General features: G+C 48.7%; 1 protein-coding gene across 1 annotated transcript; it reads left to right on the forward strand.

Moving 5' to 3' along the window:
- The first annotated feature begins 4903 nt into the window (after positions 1 to 4903).
- ankrd34c (ankyrin repeat domain 34C) lies at positions 4904 to 8299 on the forward strand. The gene is made up of 2 exons (XM_052060280.1): positions 4904 to 5340; positions 5861 to 8299. The coding sequence occupies exon 2, from the start codon at positions 5892 to 5894 to the stop codon at positions 7476 to 7478; it is 1587 nt and encodes a 528-aa protein (XP_051916240.1). The 5' UTR covers positions 4904 to 5340; positions 5861 to 5891; the 3' UTR covers positions 7479 to 8299.
- Positions 8300 to 14708: the final 6409 nt, after the last annotated feature.

The raw sequence follows: 14708 nt of genomic DNA on the forward strand, positions 1-14708 counted from the left end.
GATGGACTGGTCGCCAATTAATTTGATGTTGGCCAAGTAAATGCCTAAAATAAATAAAACCTTTAAAGACTTGGAAACAGGAGTGCCATAAGGAGGGAGAGTGATTATGATTATAAGGATTCAAATTGTTTTTAAACACAAAATCACAGGCAGCACTCCTACTTGGAAATCCAACCCCAACCCCCACCCCCGATAAACAAAATCTGTATAGCATTGGCCCTGGCTATTACAGGGATAAGGACTAAGGCACCCTAATTGACCTCATTGTAAATGTAAATGTAAATGTAAATGTAAATGTAATAAATAACCCCCCCCCCCCAATATATATATGTGTGTGTGTGTGTATATATTGGAAAACATCCAATCACAATTTTTGGCAAAATTTTAATTTGGCTATCCAGAAACAAACAAACTTTTTTTATTAATATACTGTATATAAGTACAAAGTATTTTAAAAATATTTTTAAAATATTGAACAAAAATCAGCGATGAGGTGTATCCGCGTACTGCGGGATCCACTCTACATTACTTATTTTCTTCCCTCCCTTCATGATTTAAGTCAAAGTAAATACAAGAGGGTTTTGAATTGAGGGTTTTCATGGTTGTGGTTGCAAACAATGATCCTAGGAGCTAAGTTGTCTGGGGCTTTATGCCCCTGGCAGGGTCACCCATGGCAAACAGGTTCTAGGTGAGGGGCCAGACAAAGCATGGCTCATAGACCCTTATGATGACTACAATATATGGACCAAGGTTTCCCTTGCCCGGACGTGGGTCACCGGGGCCCCACTCTGGAGCCAGGCCTGGAGGTGGGGCTCGTTGGCAAGCGCCTGGTGGCCGGGCCTACACCCATGGGGCCCGGCCGGGCACAGCCCGAAGAGGCAACGTGGGTCCCCCTTCCCATGGGCTCACCACCCATGAGAGGGGCCAAAGGGGTCGGGTGCTATGTGAGCTGGGCGGCAGCCAAAGACGGGGACCCTGGCGGTCCGATCCTCGGATGCAGAAGCTAGCTCTTGGGACATGGAATGTCACCTCTCTGGCAGGGAAGGAGCCCGAGCTGGTGTGTGAGGCAGAGAATTTCCGACTGGATATAGTTGGACTTGCCTCCACACACAGCTTGGGTTCTGGTACCAGTTCTCTCGAGAGGGGTTGGACTCTCTTCCACTCTGGAGTTGCTCACGGTGAGAGGCGCAGAGCAGGTGTGGGCATACTCATTGCCACCCGGCTCAGTGCCTGTACATTGGGGTTCACACCGGTAGACGAGAGGGTTGCCTCCCTCCGCCTTCGGGTGGGTGGACGGGTCCTGACTGTTGTTTGTGCATATGCACCAAACAGCAGCTCAGCATACCCACCCTTTTTGGAGTCCTTGGAGGGTGTGCTGGAGAGTACTCCTGCTGGGGACTCCCTTGTTCTACTGGGGGACTTCAATGCTCACGTGGGCAATGACAGTGAGACCTGGAGGGGCGTGATTGGGAGGAACGGCCTCCCTGATCAGAACTCGAGTGGTGTTTTGTTATTGGACTTCTGTGCAACACCTTGTTCAAACATAAGGGTGTCCATATGTGCACTTGGCACCAGGACACCCTAGGCCGCAGTTCGATGATCGACTTTGTAGTTGTATCATCGGATTTGCGGCCGCATGTTCTGGACACTCGGGTGAAGAGAGGAGCGGAGCTGTCAACTGATCACCACCTGGTGGTGAGTAGGCTCCGATGGTGGGGGAAGATGCCAGTCCGTCCTGGTAGACCCAAACGTATCGTGAGGGTTTGTTGGGAGCGGCTGGCGGAATCCCCTGTCAGAAGGAGTTTCAACTCCCACCTTCGACAGAGCTTTTCCCATGTTCCGGGGAAGGCGGGGGACATTGAGCCCGAGTGGACCATGTTCCGTGCCTCTATTGTTGAGGCGGCCAATCTGAGTTGTGGCCGTAAGGTGGTTGGTGCCTGTCGTGGCGGCAACCCCCGTACTCGCTGGTGGACACCAGCAGTAAGGGATGCCGTCAAGCTGAAGAAGGAGTCCTATCGAGCCTTTATGGCCTGTGGGACCCCAGAGGCAGCTGACGGGTATCGACTGGCCAAGCGGACCGCGGCTTCGGTGGTCGCCGAGGCAAAAACCAGAGCGTGGGAAGAGTTCGGTGAGGCCATGGAAGCCGACTTCCGGACGGCTTCGAGGAAATTCTGGTCCACCATCCGACGTCTCAGGAGGGGGAAGCAGTGCACCACTAACACTGTGTACAGTGGGGATGGGGCGCTGCTGACTTCGACTCGGGACGTTGTGAACCGGTGGGCAGAGTACTTCGAAGACCTCCTCAACTCCACCAACACGCCTTCCTTGGAGGAAGCAGAGCCCGGGGACTCTGAGGTGGGCTCTCCTATCTCTGTGGTTGAAGTCACCGATGTGGTTAAAAAGCTCCTCGGTGGCAAGGCCCCAGGGGTGGATGAGATCCGCCCGGAGTTCCTCAAGGCTCTGGATGTTGTGGGGCTGTCCTGGTTGACACGCCTCTGCAACATCGCGTGGTCAACAGGGAGAGTGCCTCTGGATTGGCAGACCGGGGTGGTAGTCCCTCTTTTTAAAAAGGGTGACCGGAGAGTGTGTTCCAACTACAGAGGGATCACACTCCTCAGCCTCCCTGGTAAGGTCTATTCAGGAGTGCTGGAGAGGAGGGTCCGTCAGGAAGTCGAGCCTCAGATTGAGGAGGAGCAGTGTGGTTTCCGTCCCGGCCGTGGAACAGTGGACCAGCTCTACACCCTTAGCAGGGTCCTTGAGGGTATGTGGGAATTCGCCCAACCAGTCTACATGTGTTTTGTGGACTTGGAGAAGGCGTTTGACCGTGTCCCTCGGGGAGTTCTGTGGGGGGTGCTTCGTGGGTATGGGGTACCGAACCCCCTGATACGGGCTGTTCGGTCACTATACCACCGATGTCAGAGTTTGGTTCGCATTGCCTTCAGTAAGTCGGAATCGTTTTCAGTGGGGGTAGGACTCCGCCAAGGCTGCCCTTTGTCGCCGATTCTGTTCATAACTTTTATGGACAGAATTTCTAGGCGCAGCCGAAGCGTTGAAGGGGTCCGTTTTGGGGGCCTCAGTATTGCATCCCTGCTTTTTGCAGATGATGTGGTGCTGTTGGCTCCTTCAAACGGGGCTCTCCAACTCTCACTGGAGCGTTTCGCAGCCGAGTGTGAAGCGGTTGGGATGAAAATCAGCACCTCCAAATCTGAAACCATGGTCCTCAGTCGGAAAAGGGTGGAGTGCCCCCTCCGGGTCGGGGAGGAGATCTTGCCCCAAGTGGAGGAGTTCAAGTATCTTGGGGTCTTGTTCACGAGTGGGGGCAGGAGGGAGCGGGAGATCGACAGGCGGATCGGTGCAGCGTCTGCTGTGATGCGGACGTTGTATCGGTCTGTCGTGGTGAAGAAGGAGCTGAGCCAAAGGGCGAAGCTCTCAATTTACCGGTCGATCTACGTCCCAACCCTCATCTATGGTCACGAGCTATGGGTCGTGACCGAAAGAACGAGATCCCGGATACAAGCGGCCGAAATGAGTTTTCTCCGCAGGGTGTCCGGGCTCTCCCTTAGAGATAAGGTGAGGAGCTCGGTCATCCGGGAGGGGCTCAGAGTCGAGCTGCTTCTCCTCCACATCGAGAGGAGCCAGATGAGGTGGCTTGGGCATCTGATTCGGATGCCTCCTGAGCGCCTCCCTGGTGAGGTGTTCCGGGCATGTCCCACCGGGAGGAGACCCCGAGGAAGACCCAGGACACGCTGGAGAGACTACGTCACCCAGCTGGCCTGGGAACGCCTCGGGATCCCCCGGGGAGAGCTGGAAGAAGTAGCTAGGGAGAGGGAAGTCTGGGCTTCCCTGCTAAAGCTGTTGCCCCCGCGACCCGGCCCCGGATAAGCGGTAGAAGATGGATGGATGGATGGTTGCAAACAAGATGAACCCTACTGCAGGTGTGCTCAAAAAGAAAAAAGTTTTAAAAAGTACTTATTTCAAAATAATTATAATAAAAATAAGCAAATAAGACACATAGAATAAGAACTATTCGGTTAACAGAAGTCCAAAAAACAAGCTACAGGGTAGCCTAACTGGGATCAGACTCACCACAACTCGGAACAAGACCAGACAAAAACAGAAGCAACCAAACAATGAATTGACAAAGGCTGATATAAACAAGGGAACTAAATAAAAGCAAACTGATGAGACAACGAGGACCACAAGACACACGTGGTTAAACTTGGAGGGAGTTGATTAGTTTACACAAGGGAACGTGCTGCTGACAAGAACAGGCGGAAACAAAAACCTAACAAGCAAGACATGCAAAAGACACACAAGACGCGACATGAAAAACGAAACGTAATCCAAACAACAATAATCACATCATTGCACAGAAATTACAAAACAAGAATGAAATTGAATGACTCTTTATATTTTGGATGGTTCATTATTATCGACAAATTAATGACTGGTTATTCTGCCTTCAGTGATGGTGTGTGGTGTCTCTGAAACTAAATTACAAAAAATGACACCATGTCCTTTAAGGGGCTCCATTCTACTGCACTAACCGCATTGAAGCGTTTGATTATTCCATTGTACTGATGAGAATGAGAGCCTCGAAGTGTTGTTAAAGAAAGACTGTATAGAGCCAGAATGCTGCTATATTTAAACGTAGCTGACACGCGGGTGCGCGCCGGGCTCACACACACACACACACACACGCACACACACACACACACACACACACGCATTCAAAATAATACCGGTAATATGTCACGAAATGATTATTGGTCAAAACCTAATTTAGTATTATCCACTCCTTTCATTTACAAATCACCTTACTCTTTCTCAATGCAGAATAAAATGCTCGCACTTAGCATTTCCATGTTAACACTACATCTGCGCGCGCGCGCGCGGGTGTGTGCGCGTGCGCACAGAGGTTCTCCTCAGACGCACGTTTATTTTGGGGTCGCTCTGACGTCAAGAGCGCACACGTTTCATTCAACAGGCTAAGAAAGTAAGTTATTTATAACCCGCAGCGTCTCCGGGATGCGCTCCATGAGTGCGCACCGAGAAGAATCCAAAGCATCCTCCTCATCAGGACTCACGCGTCTGAGAACAGCATCAACAAAAAAAAAAGCCACGATCAGGTGGGCTCATGTGCGTTCTACTATATCACCACCGGCACTCGGCGCCCCGGCTGTAACCGAGGCGGGGTGTGGATGGCTCACAAATAGGCAGAAAAAAAATAATCCTCCGTGAACTTTCTGTTTTGAATCGAGCCATCATCTCCTCATTTTTCCATCCTGCCGTGACGCAGCGAGGCTGCTTAAGAGCATGGGAATCCTGTCTTCTGACCAGGTAAGAGCAATCTACTACTGTATTATCTTGAGAAATTCAGTGTTAAAACAGGCAAAGTAACTCATTTACCATTGGGCGTGTCATCAACATCTAAATGAAAACTCCTTCGTATTCCACCAGGCAATAACCACTCATTGGTTAATAACACAAGATTAGCTCTATAAACAGATGCCTGATGGGATGGAGCGCGTAGGTTTTGTTGCCAACTCCTACAAACAGAAGCATTCTTATTTGACTTGATGATTTTACTGTTATACTGTCATAGTGATAGAATCAGATAAGGTGGCATCGTCATTACGTTCATGGGTCTTATCGATACCGCCCTTCAATGGCGAGACACAAGCAAAAGAACCAAGTTCACACTTTGAAATTGGCTGCATTTGTGTTTTGGATCTTCCGTCTTCTTTCATCATCGTAATACTGTGACAGACTGCCATCAGCTGGTGTTTCTTCAGGACAACACTTTTTTTTAATGTTCATATTATTATATTATTTTATATTTCTTTTCTTCCCCAAAAAGCTGTAAAGTCCACACGGGGAAAATCTGAGCGATGGCTGACATTCTGGAGCTGCGCACGGACGGGAACTCGCTCCTGAAAGCCGTGTGGCTCCGACGCTTGAGGCTCACCAGACTCCTCTTGGAGGGCGGCGCGTACATCAATGAGAGCAATGAACGTGGCGAGACGCCTCTCATGGTGGCCTGTATGTCGACGCACAGCGACCAGCAGAGCGTCAGCAAGTCCAAGCTAGTCAAATATTTGCTGGACAACCAAGCTGACCCAAACATACAAGACAAAGGAGGCCGGACCGCCCTGATGCACGCCTGCATCCACAAGGCGGGACATGAAGTAGTGACCCATCTCCTGAGCAACGGGGCTGATCCCAGCCTGGAGGACAGGGGGGGAGCCTCTGCACTGGTTTACGCCATTAACGCAGATGAAAAGCAAACGCTCAAGTTGCTTCTGGATGCTTGCAAAGCCAAAGGCAAAGAGGTGATCATTATCACCACCGATAAGTCACCATCTGGCACCAAAACCACCAAACAGTACCTAAATGTTCCTCCGTCTCCAGAGGTGGTTGAAAAGTCCTCCCCGGCATACTGCACCTCACCTTCTGACATCGACATCGCTGCATCTCCAATGATTGGGCAAGAGCAACAAAATTCCGTCTTCAGCTTCCAGACGAAGCTGAAAACATCCTGCTCGGCAAACAAACTGGCCAACGGGCCCACGTCGCCCACACGGCGGCCGATCGGCCACAAGCGAGCGCGTTTACCTCAGCTGAAGCGTCTGCAGTCGGAGCCGTGGGGGCTGATAGCGCCATCCGTGCTGGCCGAACGGGCGAACAGTCACAACGAAAGCAAGAAGGCCAGCTCGGACGAGGACATGGTGGCAGGTTTGAACGGCCTGACCCTGAGCAAAAGGGCCACTTTGTCTCGGCAGAACAGCACGGACGGCAAAGAAAGCACGTTGCCGCCGGTGGGCGAGCAAGGCTGCAAAATGACAACCTCGCTGTCGGTTCCCCCGACCACGAAAGCAGCCTATGAAAGATCGCTGGGCGCGCACCAGCCTCTGGCGCGACGCAGCACCGTGCCGACCGAGCAGGAGGGCGCCAGCGTTGGGCATCCCGCTCTCAGAGACACCATGCACAAGAGGCGACTCGGGAATGACCACTACGACTCAGACTCCCAGCTCTACTCCGACTCTGTCATGTTGGACTCCCCAAAGGTGCCACTGGAGCGAAGGAAACTGAACACCTCCCCTCTGGCCTTGTTGACCAGCTCCAGAGAGTCCCTCGACAGCAACGCTAGCACATCCTCACCGTGCACCATCCGCTGGCGTCCGCCGGGGCTCTTGGAGAGGAGAGGCTCTGGCACCCTTCTTCTCGATCACATCTGCCACACCAGGCCGGGCCAGCTGCCCCCTCTCAATGTCAACCCCAACCTTTACATTCCTGACATTGGTGCCAGTAGCAAGCCATCCTCGCCTTTGGCCAGCGGCATTCGATCCTTAGTGCCAGTAGCACCAAACACACCAAAGAGGGGTGGGCTGAAGTGCAAGAAGAAGCTTGTGAGAAGACATTCTATGCAAGTGGAGCAAATGAAGCAACTGTCTGATTTTGAGGAGCTAGCTCATTAGTGGCTAGGGGTGTTTATGCAGCATTTTTAGTGTTAACTGCCTACATTGTCAGCAAGTACTGTACAACCATGAGTCCCGTCGTGTAAACTCACAGGCGTGTAGATGTTGAATAACAAACTGGAAAACCAAGTTACAACAGAGCAATATCGCTAGATTTCCTCCTTGTGCCGCTTCTCACCTTGAGGATTATCTTTTGACATCATGTTTGCTTTCAATGTATTGCCGTTTTGAATGTAAATGACAAGTTGTGACACACACACACACACACGAAGGGTCTCTCCTATATGGTGACGTAATATGCAGGGACAGTTCTTGATCCGTTTGTAGCCAACGGGGCACTTGGGTGCACTTTGTGCATTTGTAATTAGCACTAGTTTGCTCTGGAGTCGAGATGTAGCGTTGGGTAAGAAGTTTAACTGTTTGTAGCAAAATTGTGCAAAGTGCCTTCAAGAATAATTGAAGACTGGAAAGAGTGGCGAGATACATTTGATGTATTAAAAACCGACTTACAACAAATACGGATGTCACCAAAATGTGTTTTTCTTTCATCATTATTGTTGGCCTCGCATCGAGTGAATAATATGTCTTTTAAAAAAAGCTGGTGAAATGATATGTTCCGTGATACTTTTCTGCGGAGGAGGAAGAAAACGGGGACAAATGTTGTAATTGCAACATTGTTGCACGCATTTAATTTCCGCTATGTTTAAAGCCGCGTTGGTAATAAATTGGTGATCAAATGTCCAAAGGCAATCAAATTTAAGATTATACAAGCTTCCATAATGTCAGCACCTATGTTTAAAATAAACATTTACAACAACAAAATAATGCATTGTATTTTTTTTCACATAGTTTAGTGCACATTCAGAAAAAATCTCTCGAGAATGCCTGATTTATTGCGATATGTATTTATGTGTTTATTTATTCATCCATCCATGAAATAAGAACATTTGCAGAGTTTATCCCCAATTAGAAAGAAGATTTCCTTGACCCATTTGTAAATATTCTTTGAAGGCCAAATCGCCGTAAATAGGAAGTGTAATTTCAGGAATCCATACAATTCAAGATAATTCGTGTAAAACGTCAACAACAACGGCTTCACAAGTGGGCAATACAGTCGTCCTTTGTTTTGTTTTGATGCCTCCAGAGAGGAATGACCTGTACTGGGCGTAATGTGTTTATGTAGTGACGCCTAGTGGACGAAATTACACATCGATACAGAGTCTCTTTTTTGCTTTGAAACGGAGGTTTTCCTATGGGACACAAACAGATGAGAAATGCTGGAGCCTATCTCGGCTGACTTTGGTCGTCAGGTGGACTCCACTCTGAAGTGGTCAAAAGTCAGTCGCAGGGCATCCAGTGTATTGAGATGAAGAAACGTTGAGTGGGAACCGACCCCACACTGTCCATACACAAGTCAGGCGGGTCACTACACTTGCAGCAACAGTTTTTGTACCCTTAATAAAATATTGTGTGTGTAATACAGTACTGTACTGTGCATTCTGTATGGGTTTAATATCCTTTGTTTTTATCTTCATTGTAGTATGTTTTTTTCTCAAGTTAATTCTTGTTAAATGTAATGGTGTCACCTTTTTATAAGAGGGATAGCTTTTTATGCTTTATTTTTTAAATTCACTTTTATAAATTTTATTTTTTCAGCGCAATCGCGCTCCGCAACCAAACTCTTTGCTGAGCCAATCAAATATCCATAACCGGATACAAGTAACGCCCACCTTCAAACTTTTGTATTCAGTTGACGCTTTTCAAAAACGAAATCGTGTAACACAACGTTAATGTTTTTCAGACATAGTTTTCTGTAAGTTACTGCTTTACCAGAATGTTACGTAAACAGAACTATTCATTACTCATGCGGTGTGTCCTCACGACACAACGACCAAAGCGAGTTTATACAGATAGCCTGTAGTGATTTATTTTATCCACTAAGTGACGCTACTAACCACTAGATAGACTGTGGAACGTGCAACACAAACCAGATGCCATACCCCTTGACCCATCGCAAAAAGAAGCGAATGATGAGCTATTGCTAAGCTAATGTTTTTTTAATCACACTGTGTAGTACACAGCGTGTACTATGACCTGTCTGTGTCAGGCGGCTTATTCCAACTATCACAGCAAAGTCTGGAATTGAACGAAAATGATGAAATAACCTTTCATGCCAGCAGGGGGAGGAGAAGCAATACAAATACAGGCAAAACTCACCCAGAACGTACGACAACACTAACGTATACTTGCCGCTCCCAACTCCCGCCCCCAAATCATTTCTTTAAAAACAACCATTTACAGAAGCGAGGTGTTGTCTAAAGTTCAAACCAACGGTGGTAGATTGAATTATTCATACAGTATACTGTACTGTTTGAGTGTGCCCTGCGATTTGCAACCAATTCAGGGTGCCCCCCGAAGAAAGCTGGGTTAGGCTCCAGCACGCCCACGACCCTCGTGAGGATAAGCAGTTCAAATAACGGATGGATAGTATCTATCTGTGTATACGTACTATATCTATATATGTATCTATGCATCTATCATGCATCCATCACTCTATCACTAGCTATAATTCACTCTATTTATGGCCCATGTGATTGGATCCAAACATTGTATTGAGGCACACTCATCTGCATCCGTCGCTGATATTATTAATGTCCCCCTGAAGGAGACCATAGCCGAGGTGATGAGATGAGATGAGATGAAATGAGACGATACACTTTATTGATCCCCAAGGGGAAAGTACATCTGTCAGAGGCGGGAGGCAACAAAAATGAAATGAAGCAGCCACATCGTTGGGGCATAGCCAAAATAAAACAGAAAAGGTCTACACAAACTGAGAGGCCACGTGAAAAGTTAAAATGTTAGGTATACCTGCATAATATGAAAACTTTATAGTATCAGTATACAAAAATTACAACATTTGTATGGATAACGACATAACACCATCATTCATTTACCGGTAATTTAACAATATGTTCATTATTTAGCGATATGTGGCTTATATTTAAAACATTCAACATTTTAAGACACCTCTCAGAATGATGCACTTTTAAACTTTGACAAGCGAAAACCATAAATAAACACATTCTAATAATTAATACCTGAATCATAACTAAGCATTATTATATGCAGCACTAGTGGTGGATTGTCCACATACTTAAGATGGTGGCCAGTGGACATATACTTATGTGAAATAAAGAAGGCCAGAGGGGAGGAAAAACATGACTATAAAATGTAGCCATTCATCCCATAAATACCGTGTCAAAGAAAAACAGCAGTGTAATTTACAATTTATTTTTATTTATGTATGTTTTGTTGACGTCATAAAATGAAGTACCTGATACAAACCTTGTTTTGTTTTTCCTATGTCATAATACATTACTTCAACACAGCCCAATGTATATTTATATCGTATTTGTATCAACATATATTTTTATGTTCTTTGTATAGCAACGTATATGAATGTGTATTCACCGTTCAGCCATAACATTATGACCGCTCGCACAATATAATGAGATCCAATGCCAGAGCCCCATCAAATAATGCAAATATTGTACACCATATTCCAAATTATTATACATTTATAGCAAGCAAGTCAAAATAAACATTAGAATTTTAGTTTTTCTGAATGCATTTTCTGAAGTTTCTCGTCTGTATAGATGTCTAAATATCCATCTCAGATATGTTGAAGGAATTGTGATTGAGAAAACAAAATACATTGCTTGAATAATGATTTTCGCCTTCTTCGTTCCCGCTGCAATTTGTTATCGTTAAGGGTCAGCTGAAAGAAATATGTTTCAAAAGATCAAATGCTTAAAAGGGAGACAGAAGGCTGGTGTGACTTTTCATTTCAGCAGGTAAGTTGATTCAAAAATAGACAACATTGAAATTTGCACATAGTTAACATGATCATTTCCTAACGAATTGCCTATTCTGTTGCTCAAATTAATGGCGTGCTCCTTTGATGCTGAAATGGATGGTGCGCTGTAGAGCAAACATTAGCAAGCAGGCAAGCCATTTTTTCCCCCTAACTTTCTTTGTCACGTTCCGTGCCTGCCTGCAGGGGGCGGGCTTTTCTTTTCCCCGACTGCACACCTGTTGTTAATTTCGGGCTGATCACCTGCCTTTATCAAGCGACTCCGGCAGTCATCTCACTGCCGGAGAATTCCATGCCGTGCCATATTGCACCCGCGCTCGATCTCGCTATTGTCAATTGACCCGTTGCCTTTTTGCCTTACGGCCGTTATTCGCGTTTTGCTCCTAGTTGTTGTATTGCTCTTATCTCCGCCAAATTCAGGTCCTCCTCGCGTCGTGTTGTTTTCCGCGAGCGTTTTCTGTTAGAGTACCCTTCTTGTTATTTCCTGGTCCTTATTTGACCAGCGTTTTGTGTTACCGTTTTTCCCTGTCGGGCTCTTTCTGTTCTTTTGTCATTAAAGACACTTTTTCGTTGACAAGATTTTTTCGTTGTCTGTTCCCCGGGGATCCAACCTTTATTTCATTTGTTCTGCACGAAGCGATAGCTATCGCTTCGGACAGAACGTGACAGAATTCTCCGGCCACCATGGATCCCGCAGATGTCGAAAAAATATTGTCCGCTCTTGCACGACAAGAGCAACAGATGAGTCAGCAGGGCCAAGCCATTTCGGAACTCCGAGGCGCGGTCTCCATGCTGGCTCATCGGCTCGACGATTACGAGCCTCGTCTAACACGGGTGGAGGAACGGAGACCCCATTCCTCCGGGGGCCATCCAGCCACCCCGGAAGCGTTCCCCTCTCACACCATTATGTCGAGGGAACCATCGCTTCCACACCCCCCTCGCTATGGGGGTGAGCACGGGCAGTGTGGTCACTTCCTTCACCAGTGCTCACTCGTATTCGACCAACAGCCGTCTGCCTACGCTAATGATGCTGCCAAAGTGGCCTATATCATGAGTTTGTTAACAGGTCCGGCGGCGTCATGGGCGATTGCGACCAGCGAATCCAAGCCGAGTCTCCGATCATCGTTCCCTGAATTCGTGACAGCCTTTCGCCGGGTGTTCCACCATCCCGTGCGGGGCCGAGAGGCAGAGGGTCGGCTACTTGCCCTCCACCAGGGAAGACGATCGGTCGCCGACTACTCGATCGAGTTCCGGATTCTGGCAGCACAGAGCGGATACGGTGATCGAGCATTGTGTGGACTGTTTTGACGCGGCCTGAACTCTCAGCTCAAGGACGAGCTGGCGACCCGCGACCACAGCACCGACCTGGAGGAGCTGATTGACCTCGCTCTCCTCATGGACAATCGCTTGAGGGAGCGGGGCCGGGAGCGTGGGGGAAATCGTTTCCCGTATCGACACTCTCCACATCGTGAGGAACATCGGGGAGTATTCCGGGAGACGGCACCCGCGGCGGAACCTATGCAGCTGGGTGGCAAGGACGTTGGCGGAGAGGAAGGAAGTCGCCGTGCCAGCCGTCGTACGACCAGAGACAACACCCAAACCTCTCCTCACGCCACAACCAGCCTTCCGGGATCATCTTTTCACGTCTATCCCGAGTACTGTGAGTCACGATCCCGCGCGTTAACCCCCGAGCCTAGACAAGCCGACGCGCGATCGGGACACCCCAACAGACTGGAACTTGAGGGGGAGATATTTGGTGACTCCCGGTCGAGGCGGGTTCGGGCCCTGGTAGACTCAGGAGCAGACGATTGTCTGATGGACACCGAGCTCGCCTCCGAGTTGGGTTGTTTCTTGGAGGAGCTTATTGATAGAAAGCGGGTTCGCGATCTCGATGGGCGTCTCCTGGCGGTCGTTACGCACAGAACGGAGCCATTGAAACTGCAACTTTCGGGTAACCATGTCGAGCATCGGCGTTTTCTGGTAATGCGGTCCCGCAACGCTCCTATTATCCTTGGGTTACCCTGGCTTAGGGTACACAACCCCGTAATTTCCTGGGCGCGCCCAGCAATAGATAGTTGGAGTCCGTACTGTTATCAGCACTGTTTACAGTCAGCCGTCGGGGGGTATAAACGCGTCACACCCCCCGAGGATATCTGCCTTGACGGAGTGCCGGATTGCTATCGGGACCTCAAGGGGGCTTTTAGCGAGGACCGCGCGCGCTCCTTACCTCCACACCGCCCCTATGATTGCGCAATAGACCTGCAGGCGGGCGCTCCGTTGCCGACCTCGAGGCTGTATCAGGTGTCTCGGCCTGAACGCGAGGCGTTGACGGAGTATATTAACAGCTCGCTCGCCGCAGGTCTCATTAGACCTTCGCGTTCACCGTTAGGGGCGGGGTTTTTTTTCGTGGGAAAGAAGGACAAGTCCCTGCGACCCTGCGTCGACTATCGTGGGTTAAACGAGATAACCATAAAGAATAAATACCCACTACCTTTGTTAGATTCCGCCTTCGCCCCATTGCAATCCGCCACCATTTTCTCCAAGTTAGATTTGCGCAGCGCTTATCACTTGGTCCGTATCAGAGAGGGAGATGAATGGAAGACCGCTTTCAAGACCCCTCTAGGCCATTTTGAGTACTTAGTGATGCCTTTCGGTCTCACTAACGCTCCTGCCGTCTTCCAAAATCTCATAAATGACGTGCTAAGAGACATGATCAACATCTTCTGTTTTGTCTACTTGGACGATATATTGATTTTCTCCCGGTCGTTACAGGAGCACAAGCAACATGTTAGGCGGGTGCTACAGCGCCTATTAGAAAACCGGCTCTTCGTCAAGGCAGAGAAGTGTGAATTCCATGTTCCCGTAATCTCCTTTCTGGGGTTTATCATTGAGCGGGGTAGGTTACGAGCAGACCCCATCAAGACACAGGCAGTCACGAACTGGCCGGTTCCCACTAATCGTAAAGAACTGCAGCGTTTCCTGGGGTTTGCCAATTTCTATAGACGGTTTATCCGGGCCTATAGCCAGAAGGCGCTCCCCTTGACCCGCCTGACGTCTATTAAGACCCCGTTCAAGTGGGATTCCACCGCGGACGCTGCGTTCACAGACTTAAAGGCGGCGTTTACCAGTCCCCCTGTACTTCAACATCCTGACCCTGATCTCCCCTTTATTGTAGAGGTGGACGCCTCGGATTCAGGGGTGGGGGCGGTGCTGTCTCAACGCTCGCCCATCGACCAGAAGCTGCACCCCTGCGCCTTCTTCTCTCGTCGCCTCACAGCGGCCGAATCCAACTACGACGTGGGCAACCGCGAACTGTTAGCTGTTGTCTCCGCCTTGCAGGAGTGGCGGCACTG

Source organism: Hippocampus zosterae, chromosome 3 (assembly GCF_025434085.1).
Source record: "Hippocampus zosterae strain Florida chromosome 3, ASM2543408v3, whole genome shotgun sequence".
Lineage (NCBI taxonomy): Eukaryota > Metazoa > Chordata > Actinopteri > Syngnathiformes > Syngnathidae > Hippocampus > Hippocampus zosterae.

What these genes read in the sequence shown, in the direction of transcription:
- ankrd34c (XM_052060280.1), top strand. Translation starts at nt 5,892, where the DNA reads ATGGCTGACATTCTGGAGCTGCGCACGGACGGGAACTCGCTCCTGAAA.